Here is a 27593-nt window from a genome sequence, read left to right on the forward strand (position 1 = left end):
CCAAAGTGAAAACTTATGGAACAATATTATAGACTTATGATTATACCTATTAAGATGCCAATCGATCCCTATGGCTGTATGTATTACACGCCTTGTTCCTTCATCCATGGTTACGGTGGCCGGGTGGGCCTATTCAAGGTTTTGTAAAAAACGTTCGGAGTTGCCGTATCCCACCCTAGCTAGTTTACTTATTACAATTTTCAACTAATTTGATGCATTATACATTTGTTTGACTTTCAGAATGCATTTGAGTATCTAAGAATTTGGGTAGATAGTTTAAGCTCCTTTTCATTATTATGTTGCAAAAATTAGTCTTTCTAATTTCCATGACAATCATTATACATCTCTATATAAAAAGCAGACAAACAAGAAACCCATATTTATTAAAAACTAGATAAAATATTAATTATCTTGCCCTCTTTAAACATTACATCGGTAATTAATGAAATTTTTAGATAAATTTATATTTAGAAATATATTCGCAACCGAAACCTGTCTAGATGGCGTAACAACGCTAGTTTCTCCGAGGTTGCGCCTACTAAACTTAACAAAATATAAGCAAACGATGCAAATATAAAGAAAGCCTGAACATTTAAGAAAATGAACTTCCAAGGTATGACAGAGATGGCAATACTTTCATCATCCGCCAAACAAAAAGCACGGTCAAAGATACAGCTTCTAATCGGCGCGCTTCCCACCATTCGAATGAGCGTTCTAGTTATTTCTCCGATTTCTATAACTAAAACAGCGGTTCTTAAAATTCTAGCCAAAAAAACCTTGAACATGTCTCTGATAGCTGTAGTTTTTTTCTGTTGAAGAATTCCCTCGCGATTCTAAAACTGTCATACCTTTTACGTTGTTCCACAGCTTGGCGCCGAGAGGAGGATCTAGCGACTCTTGACGACGTTTTGCGTCAGAGCCTGCAGACTATCACCAACACTCAAATGGACGGGATATCTTGGGAACAAGTGGCTCTCCCTGTCTGTTAGGAGGTTTAGGAATTCGGCATGCTTCCAAGCTTGCTTTGCCGGCCTTTTTGGCCTCGAGTTGGAAGACTGTTGGTTTTCTTTACCACTTTTTTATCGAATGATTATAATAAATTATGAACATCATTAGAATAAACGTGGTACTTCGACCGGTATGCCTTCTATTTTAAAGTTAAATGCCGAGAGCCAATGTACTATAATAGACACTACTTGTGTGGGGTATTTTTTTACTCCTCGGGGGAAAGTAGTCGAATTTTATTTTCCAAATATGTCCTTTTATATTTGAACTCAGCCATTTTCTTGAAAATTTTAATCAAAATCTCCATTTTTCGAAAATAGATGGCGAAAGTGTCTACCTCGACACGTAATGTTTTAAAGCGGACGACGTTTTCGAATAGTGGACTCACTGGGTAATGAAAATTCACGATTTTTTAAGCCTTTTTTTGCGTTGGAAATGACGTGCGACCATTTGTTTTTCTTAATCTAATATTTTTAATATATCTTAAGGCCGTTTAGTATTTAATCAGAAAGTTGTAAGCAAAAGAACAATGTCTGCCAAAAATCCCCTTACCAAGTTCAGGAATAGGCCATCATCAAATTCTTCTATTTCCTCATCCAACTTTTCATTTCGATTTAACCCTGCTGAGGAAGATCTTTTGGAGGAATACACTGCAAGTGAGTCTGCTCCCTTATCCAATCCTGTGTCAATAAATTCCAACACTGAAACATCGAAGCAAGTGAACAGTGCAGATGATTTAAATGATGAACAAACTATGAACAACCTTTCTACTAGCTCTAGTCAATCAGAAATTGGGTCTTATACACCACAGTCAGAAAAGTCTTCAAGAGACGCATCTCCACTTAAGGAAAGTTTCAAAGAATATTTTCCCAAAGTTGGAAAACGGTCTTCTAGTTTAGATTACAGTTCAGATGGTGAACGATGGACACTCAGTGGTATCAAAGGTAGAATAGCTAAACGGATAGAAGAAATTGGAAAAGATGCTCCTTCTTTTGCTGGCTCATTATATAGAGGTGATAAACAAAAACTGAAGGAGTCATTCTCTACCAATGGTGTAACTGACACAGCAAATGAACATGCAACTGCTGATGGTCACGTTTCCAAATCCTTCAGCTCTAGGTAATATTACAGTGTTGTCTTGCTTAAAATCAATTTGATTTAAATAACAATTTAAATCAAATTATTTGTATTATCTAGTTATTATGCCTCAAAGTATTTATAAAAATATAGAAAAAAAGTGTCTGAAGCAAACTACATTTTTAAGATAGTAATGAAGTATAATAAAGTTTGATTTAAATTTTAGTTTTCATTACCCCTGCACGCCAATTATTAATACATTTTTTCAGAAATAAAGCCAAAATATTTAAAAATAAAAAAAATTAAAAATAAACAACACTTCAAGTATTTGTATGAATAAAATGATATCCTGATATTTATCTTGTTTTGAAAATACAATACCCTGCATTAGTAGTTTATCTTAAAATGTAATCTTTAGATACCCTTGTTTGTTTGTTTGATAAGTCTTTTTATTTCCCCATGATATGTTATGATAACTAGCTTTCTCTGTTCTATAAATATGTCTCTTTCATTTTTACAAGTTGATAAAGGGCTTTCAACTCCTACTTACATTCCTAAGATTAATTTTTGATTCATTTTAAGTTATTTTCTCTTTTGAATAACAGTGCCCAGTTTTATAGTATTATAATAATAAAATATCATGAAAAGCTTTAGACTATCGGAGTTCTCCTTCAAATTGTAAGAAAGTTTTTAATATGTTGTTTTGTCTAGCAATACTCACAATTTTAACAAAAAAAATTAAGTTCACTATAGAGAATAGAGACTGTTAATTATCTAAATATATGTTATGGATTTGATATTAATTTATAACCTTCGCTTCTGTGTTTTATTTCAATTTTGCTTTAGATCAAGATCAAGTCTTGATGTTAGAGCAGCTATTGACGATGAAAGCGCTTGTATAGCGCAAGTGAAAATAGATAGAGACCGATCTCTTTCAGTCGAAGAAGGAATAGACTGCACCACAGAAGTTAATACTCCAACGCAATCTAATGCCTCATCAGAGTTTACCAAAGAATCTAGTCAACCATCGAAAAGGTCTGCTGTCAGTCTGGTAACTTCGGGTGCGCAGGCCTTACTCTCTAGGAACAAATCACCAAAGTTGTCTTCTAAAGTTTTGCCAAGCCAATCTTCGCTACCTGGAGACTTCAATGTATCATTGTCATCTTTGAAATCAACTCCTTCGTTTGAATCCGAAGTGTTGCCTGCAGAGGAAATGGAGGATTTTGAAACATGGGAATTTGTTAATTCAGCCATGGCAACTGAAGAAAAACCAGAAACTCCCCTTGTTTTTGAAAAACCACTACTCTCACGTAAGTGGGAATTTTTAAATCTGGGTTTTATAAATTATATTAGAGTATACTAAATTACATGCTGATACAGGAAATCCACAAGTCTAAAGGCCCATTTCCACAGACACTTGTAGCTTTAAAAGGAATAGCTTGAGATGTTTATATTTGCGTGAAATTAATTTTATTTAAGAATTTCGCGCTAAACGCCACATGCCATTAGCTTTGTGTTTCCACGAAATGTTTTAAGCGTGTCTCGTTTTGTTTTGGCTTTAGAAATTTTAAGAATATATCTCTTTGGTTTCCTAAAATTGGTCTTCCAAGTCGGTTACTCGAGTAGGTTCCTCCCCCTCCCTTGTAATGGAGGAAAATTTTATCACTATGCCTACAAATTGTTGCAACATAGTCATTTTCCCTAGTATAATTAAGTAAATTCTTGATTATATAATATTGTTTAAATAATAAAAATAAACTTTAATTTCAAGTTAACGTTGTACTCCTTTGGTTAACTTTTTAGTATTTCATTTAGGATTAACTTGGGCCCAGATCAGTTAAGGTCATCCTTTTGTGTTAGACTCTTTATTTCTAAATTTTGCATAAGTGTGAATGCTAAAGGGTATTTCTTTATGCTATATATGTTTGTTCTTCTGTTGCTACCCAATTTCCTAATGCGCATTAAAATGTCATTCCCTGTGAATTCAACTTGAGATAAATTTGCCTAATTTTTCATTTAATAATTTTTTGCACAACATTAGAGGACTAATTAAATCAGCCTTTGGTTTTATATGCCACTTGAGACAGCCGGTGTAATAAATAAAAAAAATTGGTGTGCAATGGCTTGTGTGGTTTATACAAATACTAGAACAGATTTGGTCCACAAATGTTGTACAGCGCCCCCTTTTATCTAAAAACATTTCAAGAACTTCATTGTCTTATTTCAAATTTAGGGGAGCCTTGATAGTCTTATGACTTTATATAAATTTGATGAATGACAATTTTTTCAATATAATGCTTTTATAGTTATATGTGATGAGATTTCTTTTTGATACCTGTACTAGAAGGAAAGTAATGGCCAATTTTTTTTTATGTAAATTTTAATAAGTATAAAAATTACGTAGTTTGCAAGCTTTTGAGTTGGGAACCCCCTTTTCAAGCAACTGACTCTCTTTTGTCCTGAAATAGTAGTTTGTAAATGGAAATATCTTGGTTTACATTTCTTTTATCCAGCATTATGTTCATTAATTTTTATAATATTTTTAGTCGAAATCAATGCTTAAGTTTTAAGATTTTCACTTTTTATATTTATACCTTTACTTTTTACGTGTCTCTATTTTTCAGTTATTTCTTTTTGATATGGGAAAATTAACATATTCATTTCTGGCAATTTAATATTTGTTTTAAAAAGAAGACCTTGCGAGAATATAGTAGTAATGGAAGCTCAAACGTAACATATAAAGAAAAATTATATTTACCCTATTCAAAGTTAAGAAATATATGTCGATTTAGTTTGCGAAGTAGCTTCAATTCCATCTGTAGTAACGTTTTAATGTAGATATTTCAAACTGTAGATATTGTACCTACCTTGGATATTTCTAAAAAAATATCCATGCAGGTGTAGTTTAGTCAAAAACAATTCATTGTAATTCAAAAGTCAGAAACCCATTTTTTGTACAAATTTTCCTCAAAATATTATAATGAAAACACCATTGTTTCAAATTTTGGTAAATTTTTTTTTAACTTACCTTCCAAAACCATATATTTGTATTTTTTGTGATTTTTGAAAGAGCAATCCAACCTTCATTATACTATTTTTTGCAAGTTTTAAAGTATTGTGCAATAGTATTTTCTACTATGTTTAAATTATTTGACCAAATTTAATTATTTGTGGTACTTGATTTTGGAATTGAGTTGGCGACCTAGTATGTGGTGTTTTTTATTATTATCTAAAATGTTAACAAGGGATACCTCAGACTTTTCAAAAGGTATTTCTTAAAAGTTATAAATATCATGGAAAAATTAGGTCATTTAACAGTATTATTCTGAAAAATTATTAAAGATTAATAATTTTTGCTTTGATTCTTTTTAAATAGAGAATTCCAGTATAGAAAATAGGAAAGAAACCTGTTATTTCTACGAAACGTTAATGAAGTCTTCTCGAAAGTATTGGCGGAAAAAAAATGGCATTGGAATTTTGGTGATTTTTATTGCACTACAGTTTGCACCAGTTTCTTCATACTTCGTGGGACTCCTTAGTGGAGTGATTTTGTCTTGTATTGTTGGAAAGATCCTTTGGGTTATATTCCAAACACCTCCTACCATAAACACTCTAGAAATTCCGGATTACAGCTCATTACCACCGTTAAAAATTCCTCTTGACAGCGAGGATAAAGAATCCACTATTTGCAAGGTAAACTATGATAATTTTATTCAATTTCTGTTAAACTTGTAAATGAAGTTAAAGGGTCACACCTGCATTTGAATTTTATTACTTGTCTGCTCAAGCTCCAGATATAGAGCTGAGAATAATCCCAGAATATGATTGACCGGGTATGCTATCATGTTATGCAGATTTTCCAAATGTGTGGCCCCTTAAAACCCACAGGTGTTGCATTCAAATGGACACTACTACTTTCTCTAACAATTCCATATTGAAATAGCTCTCATTTCAAAATGGATTTGCTAGTAATAAATGTAATATAGATCTGTGCCAATTATTTTGTCTTAAATTTATCAAGTCTCCGTAGAACTTGCGAAAGAACATTTAACTTTTATAGTTCAGATGAATACTTGTCCCGTAATATATGTTATATACTTCTGTATATAGTTAATATAACTTCTATCGATCATTTTGGAACATAATAGACTTATTCAAATTTAATAATGTAGTATTGTTACTCTGTGAGCTTCTTATGTATGTTTATTTTAATAAAGTAAATTTATTAATTGAAGAAGCCATAGAATTATAATTACTGATTTTTGTTGAAAACTTCTGACTCTTAACAAAGACACTTTTTATCCCCTTCCTTCGAAGTCTAAAGCTTGAACGTGCCTAAGGTAAATAATATGGTTTTTATGAAATTAGATTTTACAAATGTATAGATATGAGTTCATATTTTAAACCAAATGTAGTTTTATGTTAAATTTAAGTAGCATTAAGATACACCAAAATAAATGGTAAATTCTAATTTTATTAATTTAAGAATTCGGCAAAATATCAACTTTAAGTTTTTTCACATAAATAAAGTGGGGGGGCGCGCTGCGCCATCCCAACCCCATTCTTGCTAATCACGATGGGGCGTCTAGCATCGCGACCTAATAATAATAATAATAATAATCAGCTAGGCTAATACCCAAGGCACCACCTTAGGCCTAAGTCATCATGCGACTTTTTAAGCCCTTAATTCAGGTGGCCGGGTTACAATGCGTACGAGGGTGGTGGCAAGCCCTGCATGCCACGAGATCGAGCCAACAGCTAACTACACTAACTATTACCGTTAACCTACACAAGTTTTTATGGAAGGGGAAACCGAAGAACTCGGGGGAAAACCCCTTAAACCAGTGGGGAGAGAACTTGCAAACTCAACGCAGAAGGAGTTGTTCCGAGTTTTCACCCAGTGCCACAAGCTGGGATCGAACCTGGCTCCTCTTGCTGCGAGGCGAAAGTGCTAACCACTCCGCCACCCCACGAGGACATATTTCCCACCACAAATGGAAAAGTAACGCTAGGAAACGTTAATTTTCAAAAATTAATATCTCCGCAAATTTTCATTTCCGCAAAATAATTTTGACACAGGAATTAATGTTCAGTATCGTCTAAGGTCTCCAAAAAAATTAAGATATTCAGCCAAGAATTTTATTGCTTTAATTTATATGGAAAATTGTCAATAGCAAGGGTATTCTAATTTTTTTTTCAGGGTTGGATGAATGAATTATTGAATCTAGATTATGACCCTGAGAACTACCATTCAAACTGTACACAGTCAGTGTACGTACGATTAGATGGAATGCAGTTACGTCTTTCCCGTCCGAAGGTCAATGTTCCCAAGAGGGCCATGTGGAATGAATCTAAAATTAACGCTGTTTTTGTCCGCCAACGCCATTTTAACATTAAAGGAGCCAAAGTTTCTTTGCTACCTGAAGGATTAGCCAGAAAACGGTATGATATATAAACAACACATTTAGGCATATTGAAACTTGATTCAACTTTGTCAGAAGTTAATGAAAATAATATATTGAATAGATTATAATTTGCGCGAGGCATTTTCCTTACCACAGACAGGGAGGGTTTAGAGGTATGGCCCTATCATTGTCATATCCTGCTTTTTATCTTGCAAACAGTTTGTTACGCATGTGCTTCTCTGCACCTTTCATTTGAGATGAAGGTGCTAAACGATCGTAGTCTTGGCGGGGAAATTTTTGCTGCTTCTGTGGCTGTTGTTCTTTCAAGGCAAGTAGAAAGAAAATTTTTGAGATTAGCTAGAAAGGGGAGTAAAGGCTGAAAAAGAGGGGCACATAGAGAAAGTGCAACTTACATTAAAGTTATTGTTATCCCATAACTTCTATTAATTAAGTTCTGACTTGCATTTTAACATTGAGATTCGTGACAAGACATTTGGTAAATAGTGGGAAGAGTTCTTTGTATGGTATGTCGGTGATGGCAAGAACAGTGGTAATTCTCTTGTAGACTTGTTTAGTCTTTATTTAACTCCTGTCAGTGTTGCCAGAAATCCAACACATTGGCAACATTGACTCCTGTTTCTTCAATCTTTGGCTCGCCTGCAAAGGGAAGACAGTGGGTATGTCTTTAGGAACAACTGCAGCTGGAATGGTTTTGATGGGAATGGCTGGAGCATGTGCTTGGTGGAAGCTGTTGCGGAACAATCTGTGTATAGTCATCACAATATTATATTAATTTGTTACAAGAGATAATCGAGGTGGCATCATGTATCATGAGGGAAAAATGTTTTTTGTTGAGAACTTGGTTAGTTGGTTGGAGGCCAGAGGAGACGATGTGCATACATGAAGGGGTCCAACATTTTATAGAAAAATTATTTTAGAAATCTTGAAATCAACCCTTAAATGCCTAAATCACCTTAAAAAACCCAGAAATCAACCCTAAAATTGTATTTTGGAATCTCAAAATCATTCCTGTTTTTTGAAATCAGTTAGGGATTCAAAATCCACTATGTTAAATTTGCATGATGTTTTTCCAGCCCATGGCTGTGATATGGATAGTTGTGAGTAGAGTAAAATAAAATATTTGATTAATGCTATTACTTATCTATTGGTTTTCACTAATGGATGGTAATTTTGTCTGTTACAGTACTTTCATTTTTGTTTCCATGCATGTTCACACTTGTGCGGCTGGGGTTAGTAATTCTAATTTATACTCCCCTTAATACCAGGGTGGTTTCAGCTTCCCTATGAAAATACAAATGCTTATTCCCATAAATCTAAAAGCAATGATGTATTGGTCAAAACATAGGTGCCATCTCACCCATGTGTTCGAAACCCTCATAGATAAAAGTATTCACATAGTACTGTGAGGTCTTCTTTTGGCTATATTAGTGGCAGATTTAAAAATTTCCAGAAAAGCATATTTATAACCAAGAAAATATAGAAGAGTTATAGAAGCTTTAGCTTCCAAGAAACGTTAAAACTATTGCATAAATGTCTGGTTAATAATATTTAAATGGGGCTTACATCATAACATTACTGGAATTAAATCCTGAAATGAAATTTATTTTACTGTCTCGATTTTCTTTTTTAAAACTAAACCCACACCAAAGCTAGAAAAAAGTTGATGCGAAGTGCAATTTATGTAACAATTTTTGTTCTTGTTATATTACTGAACCACAATTAATATATCATTATTTTAAATTTTTCATTGTATGAGAATATATGTTAAAATTCTGTATTAAATTTCAAACTGCATGCTAACATGCAAATTTATATTTACTTACAAAATTACTAAAATCATTATAGTATTCTAGTGTTACGTATTTTAGTGTTTTACTGCAAAATATGCACACTATTAGGTAAATTATATGATATTCAAAATATTTGATCAGATAACTGGCTTGGATTTTTCATACAAAAATACTCTAATGCAATCATTGTTTGCCGAGTGTATCACATTGTCCACAACAGAATCGTGACAGTACTGATGGTATGCTAAACCAGCTGCCACGATTATGTATGATTAGACTTAAGCCTTGCTTAAAAATAACATCTCAGATAGCTAAGAAATGTAACATATAAATTTATATTTTTATTGGTTCCAATTTTTTGTAGACTTTGGAGTAAGAAGTACCCAATTTGCCTTGTAATACCTTCTCAATCAAGTATGTTAGGCTCAACTAGTTCATGGCCAGTTTTTCAGTCTACTGTTGATGAGGAAGAAAATAGTTCAATACGTGGGACATATTCTGAAGATGAGAAATCTTCCAAGTGTGTATATATTTTGTTAAAATGGTTGACTATCTTTATTATCATCTAATCATATTGTAACCTTTTTTTTTTTAATCTATCAGCAGGCCTAGTAACATAATTTATCTGTTTGCACGTACTTGTCGTGACAAAGAAGAATGGTTCCGAAGATTTCAAGCAGCTGCAGCAGGGAAAACTTTAGTTCAATTTCAAACAGAATACTGCCTCAATATTTTATGTAATCAGAAGATTGAAGAAACTCTTTCAGTTGAAGAGGAGAACAACGAAAACAAAGTTGTCAGTATTGATAGTGCAGATATTAGTCTTGGCCCTGGAGACTATCTAACGTACATGGCTAGTTTCATGACCCAAGAACAAGTGGCTCAAAATGTGTCCAATTTTAGAAATAGCGCCTCTTTATCAAATCATTCTGAGGGAGAAAAACCCATTATTGCCAAAGAAATAACCTCAAGTGACTTGTGGCTCAATGCTCTTATAGGGAGAATTTTTTACGATTTTCTAACATATTCCATATGGTCCAAAGTGATTAGTGATAAAATTCAGAAGAAGTTAAGCGTTATTAAGGCAAGTTTAATTTAATTTCTAGCAAAAAATTTATCAAAGGCTTGAAATTTAATATTTATTTAAAGGTTCCTTATTTTATGGATGAACTGAAGCTGCGTGATATAGATTTGGGTAGAAATTTGCCTTTTCTTCAACGGTCCTCCCAACCTATGATGGATGAAAGAGGTCTCTGGATAGACTTCGATTTAACTTATAAGGGATCTTTCCAAATGACTCTTGAAACAAAGTTAAATTTGATGAGGTTAAAGAAGGATATGTCAGTCGATAAAAGTTCTCCCATTGCCTCATCTCTTGGAAGTTGTCCAGAAGATTTGGAAGTAGAAGTGTCCTCTCAGACTTTACATTCTTCAAAATCCTTTAACAATAGTGATGAGGAAGATAGTGCAGAGTCATCGAGTGATGATGATTTGAGCTATGCTGACACTCTTGAAAACACAACTGAAGATGGGTAAATAGATTAGTTACATAATATAACATTCATTGCTAGGGCTTGAAATTTATTTTTAGATTCAGTAGGGGTGTGCAAATACCTTTTTTTGGGGACCAAATCAAATATCAAATATTTTTTTTTTAAGATCATCAAATACCAAATCAAATATTTGAAAAGTCAAATAATTTGGTCAAATAGTATTTGGTTAAAAATATTTGATCAAATACCAAATAGTATTCAAATATCAAATACTAGATCAAATATCAAATAATTTGGTTTTCAAATAGTGTCAAATAGTTGTCTACAACCAGTTTCAATTTAAACAAGTAAAATAACTTAACCTCCATTTCATTTATATTTAACAATAAGTCAATTACTCAACGAAACTATCTTAATTATCATTAATCAATTAATCATCAAATTATTCAGTTTAACTATTTATAATTATAGATATTAAAATTACGATCCATGGTTTTAAAATTTAAGTAATAGAAATTAAAAAGACAGATACTTTATTACCAAGTCATAAAAAAGGTAGCTTTCGGCCCAAATGTTAACAATACTAGCACTTAATTTACAATATTTACAATTACATCGCTGACAATGAAAAATAATATCATCCCTTTTTTTATATATTTTTTTTATACAACCTATTTATAGTTTGTTAATTATAAAGTGATTCCATTGTAATATCCAATAACTACTTTTATAGGTTTAATTTCCTCCAACCAAATATGTTAACCGTGCCTTTATCTAGATTTATAAGTATTAAGTGACAATTAAGTCTAATAGAAATGGAATTTTAAATTGTTTCTTACCATTAGTGTAAGTTGTTCAAGTCCTAATCTTGAACTTTTCTAATTAACTTAAGTCTCAAACTATTTAAATAAAAGCATTTATTAATGCCGGTTTAACATAAATAAATTTAAATAATAATAAATCTAACTAAAACAATAGACTAACTAGTAGTAAAGAACGAAGTTTCTTTTACACTGGTCCAGCTTATAATGCTTCTTGCTTTGTGTTTTAGTTTCGCTTTCATATTTCCATTGTTCAGCCAATGGCCAAAGCGCACGAGCTTTAAAATGTTTGGCGGGAAAACCCAGACAATTTCTAGCGGTTAATTGATTATTTGACTAATTTATCTAATATTTGAAATCAACAAATTCTTTTTGAAGACACCAAATTATTTGATTTTGGAACTATTTGATATTACCAAATACTTTTTATAGCTATTTTCAAATATCAAATTATTTGGTCAAGAAATAAAATATTTGACAAATAGTTTTAAACACTATTTGATTTGGCAAACCGGTTATTTGATTTGGTATTTGGTCCAAATAATTTGGTTGTACCAAATATTTTGCACACCCCTAAGATTCAGTTTGGCCAGATTACTAAAAAAAATAGTAGAAAAATTGTTTGCTTTGATCTAATAAAAGTTATAATTATCTTGTTTAAAATATAAAGACAGTCCGTTGATTCTAATATGTTAACTTCTATCTTGAAAGTAAGTTGTATTCATTCCTTACAAAGTCAAATGCAGTTTTATATAAATGCATACATGCAAAAACTATTCAGAAATTGAAGCTAAGCTAACCAGGATAGATTTTACAAAAGGAACAAAAGTATTTTTTTTTTCCAAATCCTAAACAATTCAGTGTACCAATTATAAATTATAAACTTTTAAGGTGTTAGCTCACATGCATATACTATATTAAAGCAACTGTCGGCCCTATCATTGCCACCTGTATTATGATAAGGCTATTGTTATGAGAGATGGCACTGAATCTATCCGATTCTTTGAATACAACGACTTTACTGGAGAGAATTGTCCATCTATAAATGGCAAAGGAAGCTATAATTCAAAATATCGAGCCGACACTTGCTTAAATGTTCACACAAAGTACTGGTCTTATCAAAAAACTGTTAGTAAAGTTGCTAATTTCTTTAGATCTCCATCTGTGCCTTCTTCTCCAAGCTTATCATCTTCAGCTAACCGTTCAAGTACCAGTAAAAAATTACTCCATTGGGTTGACAAAATTGCACAGTCTCGATACTTTCAACAAGCCACAGAAATTGGCTATATAAAAAAAGCTATGGCTGAAGTTTCAAAGACACCCATCATCTTAACCGTTGAACTCAAAGGGCTAGTTGGCACATTAGTCCTAAACATTCCACCTCCACCCAGCGATAGGATTTGGTAAGAAGACCTTCTACAAGTTACAATTATTTTGACCCTTTTCATAGCTACTTTGAATATAACTTTTTAAATTTTGGTACATTCTGGTATTAACCGAAATATAAAATGGTTTTTAATTGTAAATGTATGTCAAGAACTGCTACTTTATCTTTAAAACATGGTAATTCTAAAATTAAAGACTATTTTGGACAGTGATTCTTCCTCAGACACTAAACCATAATTCTAACAAAAATGTACTAACTTTTTACCATCTAAAAGAAATTCAATAATTTCAACTAAAGGGTAAAATAAATTCCTAACCTTGGAAGGTTTTTAGAAATTGGGCCTTGGGGAGAAGAAAATTGGGATATTTTGTGACAGCATGAGTCAATGCTTCGTGACTTTATTAGTCACTGATGTAATTTCTACTGCTGTTCTATGATGATTTATTTCAATAAAAAAATTTCGTTTTAAATTAACGAGTACAAAGTTTTTTCAGGGCTGTATTTCCTTTAAATATGATGGTCAAATATTTCACCTCAATTTATTTTATTTCTTTAGAAAATTAAAAATGCTATATTTTTTGACTCATTCTGAATGAACTTGACAAATCATATGCAACCCATTTTAATACAATTTTTAGTAAAATTATGAAGAAATGTTAAATTTGTTGGCAGAGGGATTAATTAGATCTTTCAAAATTGGGGTCATTTTTTAAAAGGGTGGAAATAGTCGATTTTTATACCCCAGACATTTCATTGAATGAAATAAGACGATTCGGTCTCAATTTACTAATTGCAGTAACACATCCTAGATTTAAAATAATCCTAATCACAATTTTCTAAAAGGAACATAAGGTTACTTAAAAAAATTTGGATAGCTATCGTAGGGTTAAGTTTGACAGCGAATATCATTCAAAGTGCAAACTTTCAATTATTATATTAAGACATTGCTAAATAGCTTTTAATCCAAGCTTCAATTTGATGTTTCACATTATTTGCCTAAATGATTTTGAGCAATGAAAAACGAGATTTTAAATTTTTATGAATTGGCAAAGAATTTAAAAAATTTGTAAAACATGAATCCGTATCATATTTGCATGACACAAACCCATGGATCAAAATTGTAGTTGGGTATAGAAAGAGTCTCAAACTTTTTTTCATGGGATTGTTGGTTGTGTTTATTTAATAAAGAAAAATGAAAGTGGAGGAAAATTTATCGTAGCTTATCAAAGGCTGGTTTTTTACATTTATTGATGCAGGTTAATTTTGTAATAATAAATTCATGCTTCATTGAGTGCACATAATATCATAGAAACGAACAATGAAAACATTTACAAAAATTACTTCAATTATTTTTCTATAGGTATGGCTTTCGAGGAAACCCACAACTTTTGCTAACTGCTCGTCCAAAACTTGGTGAACACGTGGTTACAATTACACATGTTACAGAATGGATTGAAAAAAAGCTTAGGCTTGAATTCCAGGTAAGATGATTTAAAACTTTGAAGAAAATACGCATCAAAATTATGAAATATATGCAGAAATGCTTTAAGTTAGATTAACAATTACCTTTGACAACTATATATTTATCTATTCTTAGAGAGAAAGACTATAATTTTTAGCATTTCGCCCAACCCCCTCAAAAAGTAAGCTCTTTCCCTGAAATATATGAAATCAACAAGATCTCATTGGTTTCTAAGAACTTCCAATGCGAATGAAGTGCTTGTCGGTGATTTGCGCAACCCTCCTCCCAATATCTGCCATGGGAACCTTTATGATGATGCCCATGAATCATCTCAACATAGTCATTCTTGCTAAGTATATATCAATATACATTCTTGGTAAAATTGTACTATTGGGGATCCGCCGCAATTTTGTTTTTATTTTTATTTTTTTTAAACATTCCTTGGAGAATACAATTTTATTAAATATTAACCCCCGCTTTTTGAGAATCATTGAGAATTTAAGTTATATTTCCAAATTCATACATTCCGTTATATTTCCTAATATATGTAGAATATACAGCGCAATTTTGGTCCTAATTATAAATTTTGATATATATGAAAATATTGAAGTACATCTAGGAGAAATTGGAATTCTGGATGCAAAAATCACCCAAAGAGAGTCAGAAGTAAATCGGAACTGGAAATCAACATATATCATTGAATGTTCTACAAAAGAGGACACTCTAATCCTAAACCTTGAAAATTGGCCCCACCCATATCGAATACAGAGATACCGTACACCACGAAGAACTAATAGGCTAGCATTAGATGAAGTGTGACTTCCTGCAGGATTTCTCGCACAGAACAAGCCAAACGAAATTACTATTGCCTCCCAAAAAGGACTGAAAATTGCCCATCTGAACGTTAGAAGCCTTAAACGACACACTGAGAAAATTGTGTATCTTATAGATAAATATAATATTGATATTTTTGGGATCTCAGAAACCTGGCTTGTACCGTCAATTCCTAATATTGTAATAGAAATTGACGGATTTTATATTTTAAGATGTGACAGAACAAATAGAGGTGGCGGTGGTCTAGTTATTTACATAAAGAACCACCTTAATGCACTCAACTTAATATGTCTTTAACTAATAACGAGACAAATGACTCTCATCTGGAATCTCTATGGTGTATCCTTTGGGAACCAGGCTGTAAAGGAGTGGTCATTGGCATTTGTTATATTCCCCCAATCCCAAATAATGAGGAGTCGTGCACTGATCTTAAGCTTCAAATTGATGCAATTCGCAACAATTCGAAAATAGATGAAATATTGATTTTGGGAGATTTCAATGTAAATCTACAAACATCCCTGACTGTAAAGGCGAGAAATTTGAAAAGTGCTACTTATTCTTTTACACAACTTATTACTAACCCAACAAGAGTCACCTTGGACACCAGTACGCTGATCGATCATATCTATACAAATTATCCATGTAGAATCAAGACGGTATCAAATCTCCCACTGGGTATATCCGATCATGATATGATATTGTGTATTAGGAAAAAGAAGTGTCCGAAAATAGATAAAGAGATTCGTAAAGTTAGGATATACTCGAAAATGAATACTGACCTCTTTATCAGAGAGATTCAAGAAAATATAAATAGATATGATAAAAAATCCTTAAATGTTGATCAAGCCCCTGATGTTGACGCAGATGTTGCCTTTTTAACAACAACAATATTGAACACTTTAAATAAATATGCTCCACTTGTAACTAAGAGGATCTGTACTAAGAATCCCCCATGGCTATCAGCTGAAATTAAATATTTTATGCACCTGCGTGATCTGAACTTGCGGAAGAGTAGAAATTATCCACATTTGAATTATAGACAACTTTATAAACACTATAGAAACCAAGTAACCTCAATGATTTATATGCAAAAGAAAACTTATTTTGAGAAAAACAAACTTAAAAAATGACGGCACCTCAAACGTCTGGAAAGTCTTGGAACCTTTCCTAAAAAAGAATTCCCAAACAATTTCAGTTGTGAGAGTAAATGATCATAATTATACAGCTCAAGACACAATAGCAGACATCTTTAGTGAAGCTTTTACAAATGACTCGTCTAACTTGGGAAATATGGCAAATTATTCTGTCCCTGACACTGATTTGTTTATCGAATCTAACAATGAAAAATTTTCATTCAGGGAAGTCACTGTTGAGTATGTGTTTAACATCGTGAAAAACATGAATGCTAAAAAAGCTACTGGTTCGGATCAACTACCTCCAAAAGTAATTAAAGGCTTGGCCATAATAATTTCTCCAATTCTTACCAGAATAATAACTCATTTAGAAGTAATAAATTTCCAACGCAGTGGAAACAAACAAGAGTCGTTCCAATTCATAAGAAAGGAGATCACTCTGATGTTGGGAATTATCGTCAAATATCCATCCCTGTATGTTTGTCGAAACCACTTGAATACGTATCTTGTACTCGGTTAACTGAATACATAAACACACACAATATCTTAAATCCTTTACAGTCTGGTTTTCGAGCGGGTCATTCAACCATTACTGGTATTATGTACCTTCTTGAAACTATTATATCCCGGTTAAATAGTGGACAATTTGTTGGAATACTGTTCGTAGACCTAAGTAAGGCATTTGATTCTGTGGACCATGGTCTTTTGCTCTCAATGCTACAAATAAATGATTTATCACATAATAGCTTAAAATGGTTTAAATCATACCTTCAAGATAGACAACAATTTGTTACCATTGGTGATGCCAAATCAACGACCAGATATGTGAGAACCGGTGTACCCCAAGGTGGAATTTTAAGCCCAACACTTTATAATGTATACACCAGCGATATCCATAAACAATTACACAATAGTATTTCAAATGAATACGCGGATGATGATAATGTCAAATTATAATGTAAATGCGCTGTTAGACGTAATGAGTGAAGAAGCCATAAATTTAAAGGAAATATTAAAATCCAAAAAACTAACTATGAACGAAAATAAAACAGTGTTCATGCTATTTCATCCAAAAAGACAACCAATTTCAAATGAAATTAGCTCAATTTTAAAGAATACATCAATAAAAAGGGTTAAAAGTTTTAAATACCTTGGTATTATAATAGACGAAGAACTGACATGGCGAGAACATATAGAGACTCTAATCTCAAAATCAAACCAGCGGCTGGGGATTCTTAGACCTTTATATAGAAGCCTGGAGACAAAAATCATCAATCTACTCTATAATTCGCTAATTCTACCACTCTTTAACTATGGAGATATATTTTACAACTCTGCAAACTTAATGCAATAAATAAACTTCAAATTGCTCACAATAATGACTCAAGATTTGTTGCTAAAAGGGATATGTTTGCCTCAGCAACAAATACTCGTCAAGAATTAAATTGGTTGACTCTCAATCAACACTACATATTGAACCTCTGTGTTATGATGTATAAAATTTTCAATTCAGCCTGCCCTACCTATTTAACAGAATTCTTTAGTAAGCCAAGAGACATTCACACTAAATCAACAAGAGCTAGTGCCCTGAACTTCTTTGTTGAAGACTTACAGACTTCCTTACGACACAAGAGTGCAAAATGCCGCGGAATAAATACTTGGAATAATCTGCCAACTGTTATAAAGAAATTAAAACCCCTAAGTGAATTTAAACACCATTTGCGTCTACATATTTTAAAAGACAAATGATTTCTATTTAAATTAACTCTTAATTAAATATAGAAACTATTTTATACTTTATGTTACGGGCCTCCTTGTAAATCAGGCATGTCCTGAAGGTGAAACCCAATAAAAGCATTTTTTTTATTATTATTATTATGACGGTAGTATTACTACTTTTGAACTTTACTACGATTTGATATCTTTGTTGTAACATAAAATGATATAATAATAATGATAATATATTGAACCTAACCTAACCAATTTAATCGTATCATAGGTTAGGTTAGACTATTTTTACCAAGTTTTCGTATTGTCTGTACACCACTAGTGTATTTTGATATCTTTGTTGTAATATAAAATGATATAATAATAATGATAATATATTGAACCCAACCTAACCTAACCTAACCAAACCAATTTAATCGTATCATAGGTTAGCTTAGGTTCGACTATTTTTACCAAGTTTTCGTATTGTCTGTACACCACTAGTGTGTTCGCGTGTTCTACTAGACCTATCTCAAAGTAAAAGTAAAGCGGAATTTATGAAATTGGAAATATAACGTAAATACTCAAAGTTTCTCGAAAAGCGGGGGTTTATTTTTAATAAAATTGTATTATCCATTGAATGTTCAAAAATAAATAAAATAAAAAACAAAATTGCGGCGGATCCCCAATAGTACAATTCTACCACATTCTTGCCAATAGCCAGTGGGCTTATGGCAGCCATTTAAATTATCTTTGTTGCAATATGAGTTGCAGGCATATATTTCAATAAAGAACATAATAACTTTTATTTATTTACTTAAAATGATACTAATTTGGCATTTTTTTTTCAAAAAAGAAATTACTAGTAATGCCAAATATGGATGATCTAATAATTCCAATCATGGAGTCTGGATTATGAAGTCATCAAAATAGTTTTACTTTAAAATTTTTACTGACAGTTAAAACATTCCCAAAAAACAAGTATTTCTGTCCAGCTGTAAAAAGTTATATATTTAAATTTGGTTTTAATTTGATACTTCATCAATATTGTTGTTGTTTATTGTACGTTTTAAACTAGATTTTTATATGATATTATATATAGTTTACTTTACCTGGAAAGGCAGAAAAAGTCCATTATACCTGGTACAAATCTTTACAGCACATATATAAAGTTTGATATTATAACATGACATACTACAAAAAGAGATCTATTTAACAATATGCTGAAAATATCAGGTGGAATAGAGGAATTTATTTGATAGTTTCATGAAAATCTTGGGTATATACAGTTGCTATTGGATTAACTTATCCTTAGTCATTAGAAATTGCGATATTTTCATTGTGAGAGAAAGTCTTTGGTCCTTGTTTAAATTTTGCTACATTCCTTACCTTTGAAGTTTTGTACATAGAAGAGTAATATTGTAAATACCAATTTGCTCCAGTAAAGTTTTTGAATGCATGCTGTTTTTGTTTGAAATCAATTGTCTGAAAGACAAATTTATGTCCCCTAAAAGGCCCTTTGACTTAGCACGTAGTTTCAATAGAACCCTTGTTAGTAGTTTAAGCTTTCATTTAACTCATAAATTTATGGACTCTCAGTGGGAAGTTGGCAACAGATGTTTTTTGCCAGCAAAACATGTTTTAAAGTGACAACCAATTTTACTATTGATTGTGAATGAAGCTTAATTTCTGTTCACTTTTTAGTGTTATTTCATATTCTTAAGTATTATCTAAATTGAAACTCTTATTAGAAATTATTATTGATTCATGCTGAGTCCTTTTCTCGGTTTGTAACGGGATATGCCACATGGTCCACCCTACCTACGTGGATTTTGATAAAAATTTGGTTTTTAAGGTTCATTGAACCTTAGATACTGTGTTCTTAATTTTTAGAAAGATCCATATACAGCCACTGACAAGATACTGGTAGGGGGATATTACAAAGATCAACTGTGACATCCTATATTGAATACTAATGTATCTCATGAAGGGCAAATTACTTAAAAAGGACCTATACTGTAGTTTGAAAATGGCTTTTGTGGGTCTTTCTAAAAAACAGGAATTTGCTATAGGGGGTTATGAAAACCAAATTTAATCAAAATCCCATGGAGGATTGAGTTTGACAATGTGGTCATTGTCCTGGTTTTACCGTTAGGCATATATTTTTAAATTATTTTAAATAGATCCATTTTTGAAGATATTAGTTAAAATAGGACTGCTTTATGCTGATTGTAACATATGGCTAAGAAAAATTTTCAAGGTCAATTATAAAATATGGCAAATGGCATGAAAAAATAATCTGCAAGATGCCTCTTTGTTAAGCTGGAACAATTCAGTATTTGTCAGTCAATATTAGCTTAAAGGCTGTGTTACTGGGAAAACTAACATTGCTGCAGGTCAAATAGACAAAACTTTCAGATATTGATAAGTGGAAGCAGTACTTAATTTTACATAAAATAAAAGCAAGAATGTATTTATTTATACTCAGGGAGAATGAATATGTCGAGATTATTTTTAGCGTTTCTCCAATCTCATTGGTTCTTAAAAATTACGTTTTTCGACGCGATTAACGCTGCTGCGAGGACGCAAAAAATAAGACCGCCTCCTTTTTGCCTCCCCCCCCCTTTAGCGTGACGGGGTTAGGGGCTCAACGTGTCCGTCGATAGTCTCGACATATTCATTCTCCCTGAGTATAAATAAATACATTCTTGATAAAAGTCAGCATGAAAATTCAGAAATTACACAATATGATCTTATATATCATTTCCACAATTACACGTTTTTAGACTGATGGTCGTGTTAATATTTAGAAATGTTTTTTGTACACCTACCCATGTAATCTTTACAATGTTAATTTTTGGAGTCCTTAAAGATTTTATTTGGTTTTGCATCTATTGTGATAATATAGGATATTGAATTATAATATATTATTATTATTATTAATAGCTCTATTTGAAATCAAAATTAAATTCATTTTATACTAAGTTGGAAAATTGGATTGAATGGAAAAATTGTTGGTATTTGAATGTTGTAGCTTAGAGGGAATTTTGGATTATATTGTTACTTTTTCCACAGCATTTATCAACAGTTAATTCTTTTGTACCCAAAACCCCAACTTACTATATTATGGTGAGGCATAGTTTGTATAGAAATGTCTCAATATTCTATTTTAAGAACCCTTAAAAAAAATCGTAATTTGGAAAATTATTTTAAAAATAAATGCAGAATTGATGTAGTTTTCTGTGAGAGTCATATATTTCTTATCTAAAATAAATGGATATAAAGTAAAATTCTTTTTGTGAGTTTTCATAATGTATGTTGTCACAAGTCATGAGGCAAATTTTCACAATATAAAATTTATTATGGCAAACACAAGAAAATGTAGAAAAAAATTCTTTGGCACTATTCAAAAGCTTAATTTTACGTCTTTATAACTTTGTCTAACATTTATTTTTTTTATAAAAGTAGACTAGATAAAATGAGCACACGTATTTGGTTTATAATTATATATTAGTAGTTAGAAAAGGAGTAGTACATGTTCATTTGGCAGTGTAAATAGAAAAATGTTTTATACAAAATTAAGCATACAAATAACTAACCTGCCTTAATATCAATTGATTCCAATATTAATAATAAGACAACTGCAAATTATGGCTTAAAAACTTAGCTGCAAACAGTTAATATTGTGTTATATAAAAATAGGACTGGCAATTGCCACAAACATGGTACCGTATCACAAACATTTAAAATCTTTAAAATGAGTTATTTCATGGCAACTCTGACTAAATTTGCATAAAAATATGGCTAAAAGAATTCAAAATTCATCTTTGACAGCTTTTATGTCAGCCGGAGCAGATATAATTTTATTTTTGGGAAATTCAGCTGAATTTTCTATTACTGATGAGTCTTCAGTGTCTGATACATATAGTGGTTCACCGGTATAATGAGTGGGGTATATTAGTAGTGGATGAGCGGAAAATGCTTTTAAATTTCTTATTGGGTAATGAGCTACCCAGGTTTCCCTGTAATAAGCAAAAAAATTCCAGTATCTGAAGTAAATAAATCATGTTATATTTGGAAATTTTTCTACATACTGGGGATGTTTGTTAAACATTATAGGCAGATATTCATCTACAGGAACCATTTTTCCTAAAGGTTCCGCATCCACTAGTTTTTTAGCTCCAGACAATGATAACAGATAGCCCAATGTCCAATAAGAATAATCCACATGCACAACGTGCGAGGTGCCAGTTACAAAATTTTCGACTGTAGTTTCCCCTTGTCGTTTACGCCCAAGGTATCTGAAAGTTTGATATTTTAACTGATATGGTTAAGGGAAATCTTACAAAAGTACATACACTAAATCCCAATCCACTTTAGCCATGGTTAATTCTTGAACAATTTGGTTGAGCTTTTTTCGAAAATATGGTTCAAATCTAATATCATCTTCAAAAACTAAAACTGTTCTATGTTGATGTTTAATGACCTATATTCAAAATATTATTAAAGTGGGCGCAATAATTACTTACATTTTTTAAGCATAACTTACATCTCTCCAAATATTATAATGGCTCATAAAACAACCTATTTCCCCCAATGTTAAAGGCCTTTTAAAAAAATATATTGCATTAAATATTTAAGTACATTTTCAATGTAATCGAGTATAAATTATTACCTGTGATGATATGGGTCAGAGTATTCAGGTAACATTTTAACCCCCAAGTCATCTAAAGATGACACATTGAGGGCTCTAAACAATTTTATTACAAAATTATTATTGAAGATAGTTGAAAATGGATCCAGAACAGTATCGGTACATACTTTCCATCTACAGCATCGATTACTTTAGCTTGAACCCCCAGAACACTAAATGACTGAAGCATTCGAACTCTTCTTTCTGATCTTCGCCGAAGGTTTATCAAATAGACCTACTTGGAATTTTTTCTTAGTACATAATACCAAGAAGGTATTTATTTCTACTTAGGTAGAATGTCTATGTTGAGACAATCCGAGGGCATCATCCCCTAGCATGAGGGGGGGAGGGAAAATAAGTCTGCAACATGCTCATCAAATACATCAGAAAACAGGTTTTTAGGGAACCAATGAGATACTACTTTAATTTTGTTTGGGAGAAGGAGCTTTCTCCTCGAGCATGAGGGGGAGTGGGAGCAATGCTAAAAATCATCTCAACAATCATTCTAACCAAGTACAAATACATTCTTGATAGTGACTACAAAAATTAAATTTTTTTAGAACAAACTTCATCAAAGCCTAATTTGTCAGTCTTTTTTGGTTTGATATATTTCTTCAAATGTTTAGATACAACTAAAGCTGGTCCTTCAACTACCAACAGAGATGAATTATTTTTATTTATTTTTATTAATTATTATAACCACTGACACGTTTCGGAAATGTTTAGAAACTTACCAAGAGCTTCAAGTTGTAAATTAACCATTTGGTTTTCTTCATCTTGAATAGAATCCCCTTTTTCCAAAGGGGACATTATATATCCAAAGTGCTGGTTATTTACCACATACATGGATACCCCTATGATGGAGAGCTTTTGTCAAATCTAAAAAAGCTTTTTGACAATATTTTAAATACCTGCTCTACGAGCTGATGTTGCGAAGGTAATAATGTCATCAATTGGACCATTATAGTGCTTCAATTTTTTGGGATTAAAAGTTATTGACGATGTAGATTTGAGTCTTAAGTCCATAAGTGTAGCAGTGTGAACCATTGGAACTTCAAAACAACCAGTTTGTTCCCTTTCAACAATTGGTAAATATTCTGGGGTTCTTCTGTAATAGAGCTGATAAAACCAAAAATAAATAGACATAAACAAAATTCGTCTAATTTGAGGCAGGGCTGTGTAATCTGAGTAACTACTTTGCGGCGTGATATTAGTTGGAGCATTGAACAAGTTGAAAAGATTTAAAATTAATAGTTTAATGTTAATCTAAGGTTATATGGAGTTCCTTTTGGGTGGTTTTTCAACAAGCTCATTTTAAGCTGTGTGGGAGTGTAAGCCTTCATGCATTTTATTCCTCTTTTTAGCAAATTTACAATTAAGTGGAAACCCTGTTAATGATTAGTTATGCTTTCTGCCACTTCCTCATTTCAACTAAATAGTTTCTAACCACAGTTAACGAAATATCGTTCTTATCTCAGCAATAAAAAAAAATAAATAAAAAATAACAGTTGTTAATGGCATAAGTGTTAAAATTGTAATAACTAATATAGTAACCAACTATTTGAATGATGGCTAAAGTGTGACTTAAAACACCTATTTTAAATATTTTTTATAAAATAATGGTCTAAATAGGAAATGTGCTCTGATTACATTTTTACTTCAGTACCTATTAATCAAAATATAATAACCACATCCATTTATCTTACGCCATTCTCAGCGCTCTATAACTAAATATGAAACTGGCCCCATATTAATTACCCAAAAAATCCCATATTTCATATTTTTTGTTTAGTTTCTTTAGGGGTTTTTTTGTTACCAATTTATTTAAAAAAAAGTGTATATAAACAAACCTTTATTGAAACAAAACGCCATTGACAGTTTAAAAGAATTCAATCTTTCCAATGTTATGGTTAATAACTACAAATGTATTTACTTCTGTGATGCAAAGTAAATTTTTTCGAAACATTTGGATGTAGTTCCTAGTGACCAGCTAATCAAAATTTTAAAAGACCATTTTTTCTAATAATTTACTGCCCCTTAAAAATTTGTGTCCCAAGCTGTTTAAGGATTAATAATTGGTAGAAGCCTTTAATATTTGGCTAGATCTATGAAATGATAGCAGAATTTGATGTCAAGAGGAAATAGTAGTTAATTGAATTGTCAAGTAAAAAACTTGGATTACTAATTGTTAGCATTGGCACCAAAGCCACACGCTTAAAAACCTTATTGCATTGGTATTATTATTATACATATGATACAATGAAAAAAAAGTCAGGATGAGATGATAAAAAAAAGTTTTTTGTTCACTTATGCATAAAACAAATTTGATACTGACCTTTTCATTCATCCCACACCAAAAGTTGGAATATGCTCCTGTTGACTGAAGCATCGGTGCTATTACAGCCCTTTCAATAATATAGTATTATGTTAATAATTTTCCCTGGTTGCCAAACAATACACGCATAACTTCTATTACTTTTTCTGGGATATTATTGTGTTCAATGTTTCAGTGTTGGTTAAAATAGCATCACAATCTAAGAACTGGAAAAGTATTATATTTAGCAGATGAAACTCTTAAGATACTACTAGTTTCAAAATAATTTATGTTCATCAGTGGCGTAGCCAGAAATTCGTCAAGGGGGAGGGGGGTCGAAGTATGTGAATGTTAAGAGGGGGTTGAGAAGGGATGGAAATTTAGCACAGTCAAAGGTAGGCCCAAGTGGGGGGGTCTGGACTCTGAAACCTCCTGATGTTAAGTATGCATATGTGTAAGCATAAGCTTATCATAAGGTAAAGGTCTAGCATAGAGCCCCATGTTTACAGCATTGTCGATGCGAGAAGAAAATTAACGTACGACAATAGGGCAGTAGCGACATCTTCTTTTTCAAAATTTCTACATCTAAAATATTATCTTACTTGGTAGAGCAGCCACGCTCGGGTTGATAAATGCCACACAAACGCGTCTAAATCTCAAATTTGAAAAATAAATAACTTTAGAAACACAACTCTTATTTCTAATAGCCAGTTCTAGGTTCTGACTAATTATTTTACAAAGATAAGCGTTAATTTTAAGTTTTAAAGCGATAAAATTGTGAATAAACCTTGGCTACAGAGCCAAGGGCTCCTGACGGAAATTTATACTGCGTGGTTCTAAGTTTGAAAACGTTTGCACACGGCTTGTGCGCATTCATAATGCATTTCGCAAAATTTATTTCAGAAATGCATAGTTGAGGACGTAGCAACTAGGAGGTGCAGATTTGGAATACCCACCTCTTAATAAATTTTTGTAATAATTACGTCTCGGTCTCAACGCGATGGGTTACAAACCTTTAGCACGTCAAAAAAAAAGAACTTAAAGGGAATATAACCTCTTGTATGTCTGTCACCCTCCAAGGGTTTCGCTGTTGGCCGTTCCCTCCCTTGGCTTTAAACTTTTCAGCGTTGCTTAGTGATTTATTGGAGAGGTAATCCAATAAATTAGGGGGTCTTCCATAAAGAACGCCTTGGAGGTTATATTCCCTTTAAGAACTAATAAGTCCAATGGAATTTATAAACAAACTAGTCCAGGCATATCTGGTTTTTTGTTACCAGAAAACTACCTTAAATTTGGAACCAGAATGGCACTTAAATCAAGGAGCTAGCTTCAGACAATCAGACATGCTATCAACTATTCATTATTATTAAATTTTAGTTCTGGAAATGAATAATTAACACTATTCTTTAGAAATAAGACTTATCACAATAAATTTTACATAAAATTTTTTCTAGATTTTCTAACATCACCAAATATGGGAAGTATATATTTCAGAGGTTGCCCCTTAAGGTTCATTTTCATAACAGGCATTTCAAATCAAGTCAACAATATTTTTTGATACCTACCCAAATATAATCTGCCCATTTATTTTTAGCTGCTGCTAATGCTTCTTCTCTAAGTGCTATGATGTGAGAATAATGTTTCTCTGACCAGTCATAACGAGATGTTTCATCAACAAATTTTATGGGGTCATCTTTAAATTCATAGTCAACTGTGTGGTATTCAGCCTCTTCATTTGCCAGCCAAGTATCTAAGATCTCCTTCGTTTTATCAATATTGTGGTCAGTTCTTATCCTACACAGGAAGATAAATTACACTTTTCTTCATACTAATACAGTTCCTCAGATAAAACCAAATTACCATAAAATAATGCGATTTTTGGGGTAATTGAGGTGTTCCAATGAGCCAAGGAAATAGGGAAGAGTTATTTCCTTATTCCTAACTAATAATGCAATGACTACTGAAGGATAAATCCTTTCTTTTTCAGTATCTTCTATTGTTTTTGACACTAATGTTGTTCTTTGGCAGCTTACATTTGTCACATTATATATATTTGTCTGAGCAACTACAACTGAGATCAAAGAATTGGTAAAAATAAAAATATTAAATATAATTGAGATTTCACGAAGCATCGTCATAATTTGTGCATTATTCGAAATATTCCATAGTAATCAAACGGCTTCCCGTCTTTATCGCCTAAATTGGGTGGTGAAAGTTAGTTACCAAGGATTGTCATTTAAAATAGATGGCGACAGGGATAAGAGAAAGCTGTTCCGTTAAGGCTAAAATGTCTCGTAGAAAAGCGCGATGATTTGAAATCACTTTGTGGTTGAAAAAAAATTTCAGAAAACTGTTTCCTCTCCGTTGAGTCTTACTGAACGCAGCCAAATTTGGCCGTGATAGGACTATGACCATAGAAATCTTATAACATAGAATGATTCCGTATAAATA

The 27593-nt window shown here is 32.1% G+C and overlaps 2 protein-coding genes and 1 long non-coding RNA gene across 4 annotated transcripts; 1 reads left to right on the plus strand and 2 right to left on the minus strand.

Moving 5' to 3' along the window:
• Positions 1-1354: 1354 nt before the first annotated feature.
• Positions 1355-21400, plus strand: LOC149933272 (testis-expressed protein 2). 2 transcript variants are annotated; one of them, XM_090156762.1, is made up of 10 exons: positions 1355-2124; positions 2929-3392; positions 5459-5775; positions 7283-7524; positions 9663-9818; positions 9905-10382; positions 10448-10830; positions 12767-13015; positions 14360-14480; positions 18992-21400. In XM_090156762.1, the coding sequence occupies exons 1-10, from the start codon at positions 1535-1537 to the stop codon at positions 19052-19054; spliced, it is 3063 nt and encodes a 1020-aa protein (XP_090012888.1). In that variant the 5' UTR covers positions 1355-1534; the 3' UTR covers positions 19055-21400. The 2 variants fall into 2 exon arrangements, with proteins under 2 accessions (XP_090012888.1, XP_090012887.1); XM_090156761.1 differs by having other exon boundaries at positions 1357-2124; positions 9902-10382.
• On the minus strand, positions 4837-10010 carry LOC149933273 (uncharacterized). Its single transcript, XR_016473056.1, has 5 exons — positions 9938-10010; positions 7901-8144; positions 7639-7807; positions 6339-6417; positions 4837-4898 (listed from the first exon to the last, which is right to left on the minus strand). It is a non-coding gene; the product is annotated as an uncharacterized LOC149933273 (long non-coding RNA).
• A 111-nt stretch (positions 21401-21511) lies between the features above and the next one.
• LOC149933274 (procollagen galactosyltransferase 2) lies at positions 21512-27371 on the minus strand. Its single transcript, XM_090156288.1, has 13 exons — positions 27003-27371; positions 26708-26936; positions 25305-25369; positions 25164-25233; positions 23740-23947; positions 23563-23682; positions 23396-23478; positions 22957-23063; positions 22811-22885; positions 22685-22742; positions 22494-22621; positions 22230-22436; positions 21512-22157 (listed from the first exon to the last, which is right to left on the minus strand). The coding sequence occupies exons 1-13, from the start codon at positions 27278-27280 to the stop codon at positions 21950-21952; spliced, it is 1836 nt and encodes a 611-aa protein (XP_090012414.1). The 5' UTR covers positions 27281-27371; the 3' UTR covers positions 21512-21949.
• Between the last annotated feature and the right edge of the window lie 222 nt (positions 27372-27593).

The sequence above is a fragment of the Leiobunum rupestre genome, chromosome 8 (genome assembly GCF_980474605.1).
Source record: "Leiobunum rupestre chromosome 8, qqLeiRupe1.1.hap1, whole genome shotgun sequence".
NCBI classification, from domain to species: domain Eukaryota; kingdom Metazoa; phylum Arthropoda; class Arachnida; order Opiliones; family Sclerosomatidae; genus Leiobunum; species Leiobunum rupestre.

Excerpts from the sequence above, each read along its gene's own strand:
- LOC149933272 (XM_090156761.1), top strand. The coding sequence starts at position 1,535 with ATGTCTGCCAAAAATCCCCTTACCAAGTTCAGGAATAGGCCATCATCA. Across the intron at positions 3,393-5,458 it reads TGAAAAACCACTACTCTCAC|AGAATTCCAGTATAGAAAAT; the intron begins GTAAGTGGGAAT and ends CTTTTTAAATAG. Across the intron at positions 10,383-10,447 it reads AGAAGTTAAGCGTTATTAAG|GTTCCTTATTTTATGGATGA; the intron begins GCAAGTTTAATT and ends ATTTATTTAAAG.
- LOC149933274 (XM_090156288.1), bottom strand. The coding sequence starts at position 27,280 with ATGACGATGCTTCGTGAAATCTCAATTATATTTAATATTTTTATTTTT. Across the intron at positions 23,948-25,163 it reads GGTGTGGGATGAATGAAAAG|CTCTATTACAGAAGAACCCC; the intron begins GTCAGTATCAAA and ends TGGTTTTATCAG. Across the intron at positions 22,622-22,684 it reads ATTATAATATTTGGAGAGAT|GTCATTAAACATCAACATAG; the intron begins GTAAGTTATGCT and ends TTTTGAATATAG.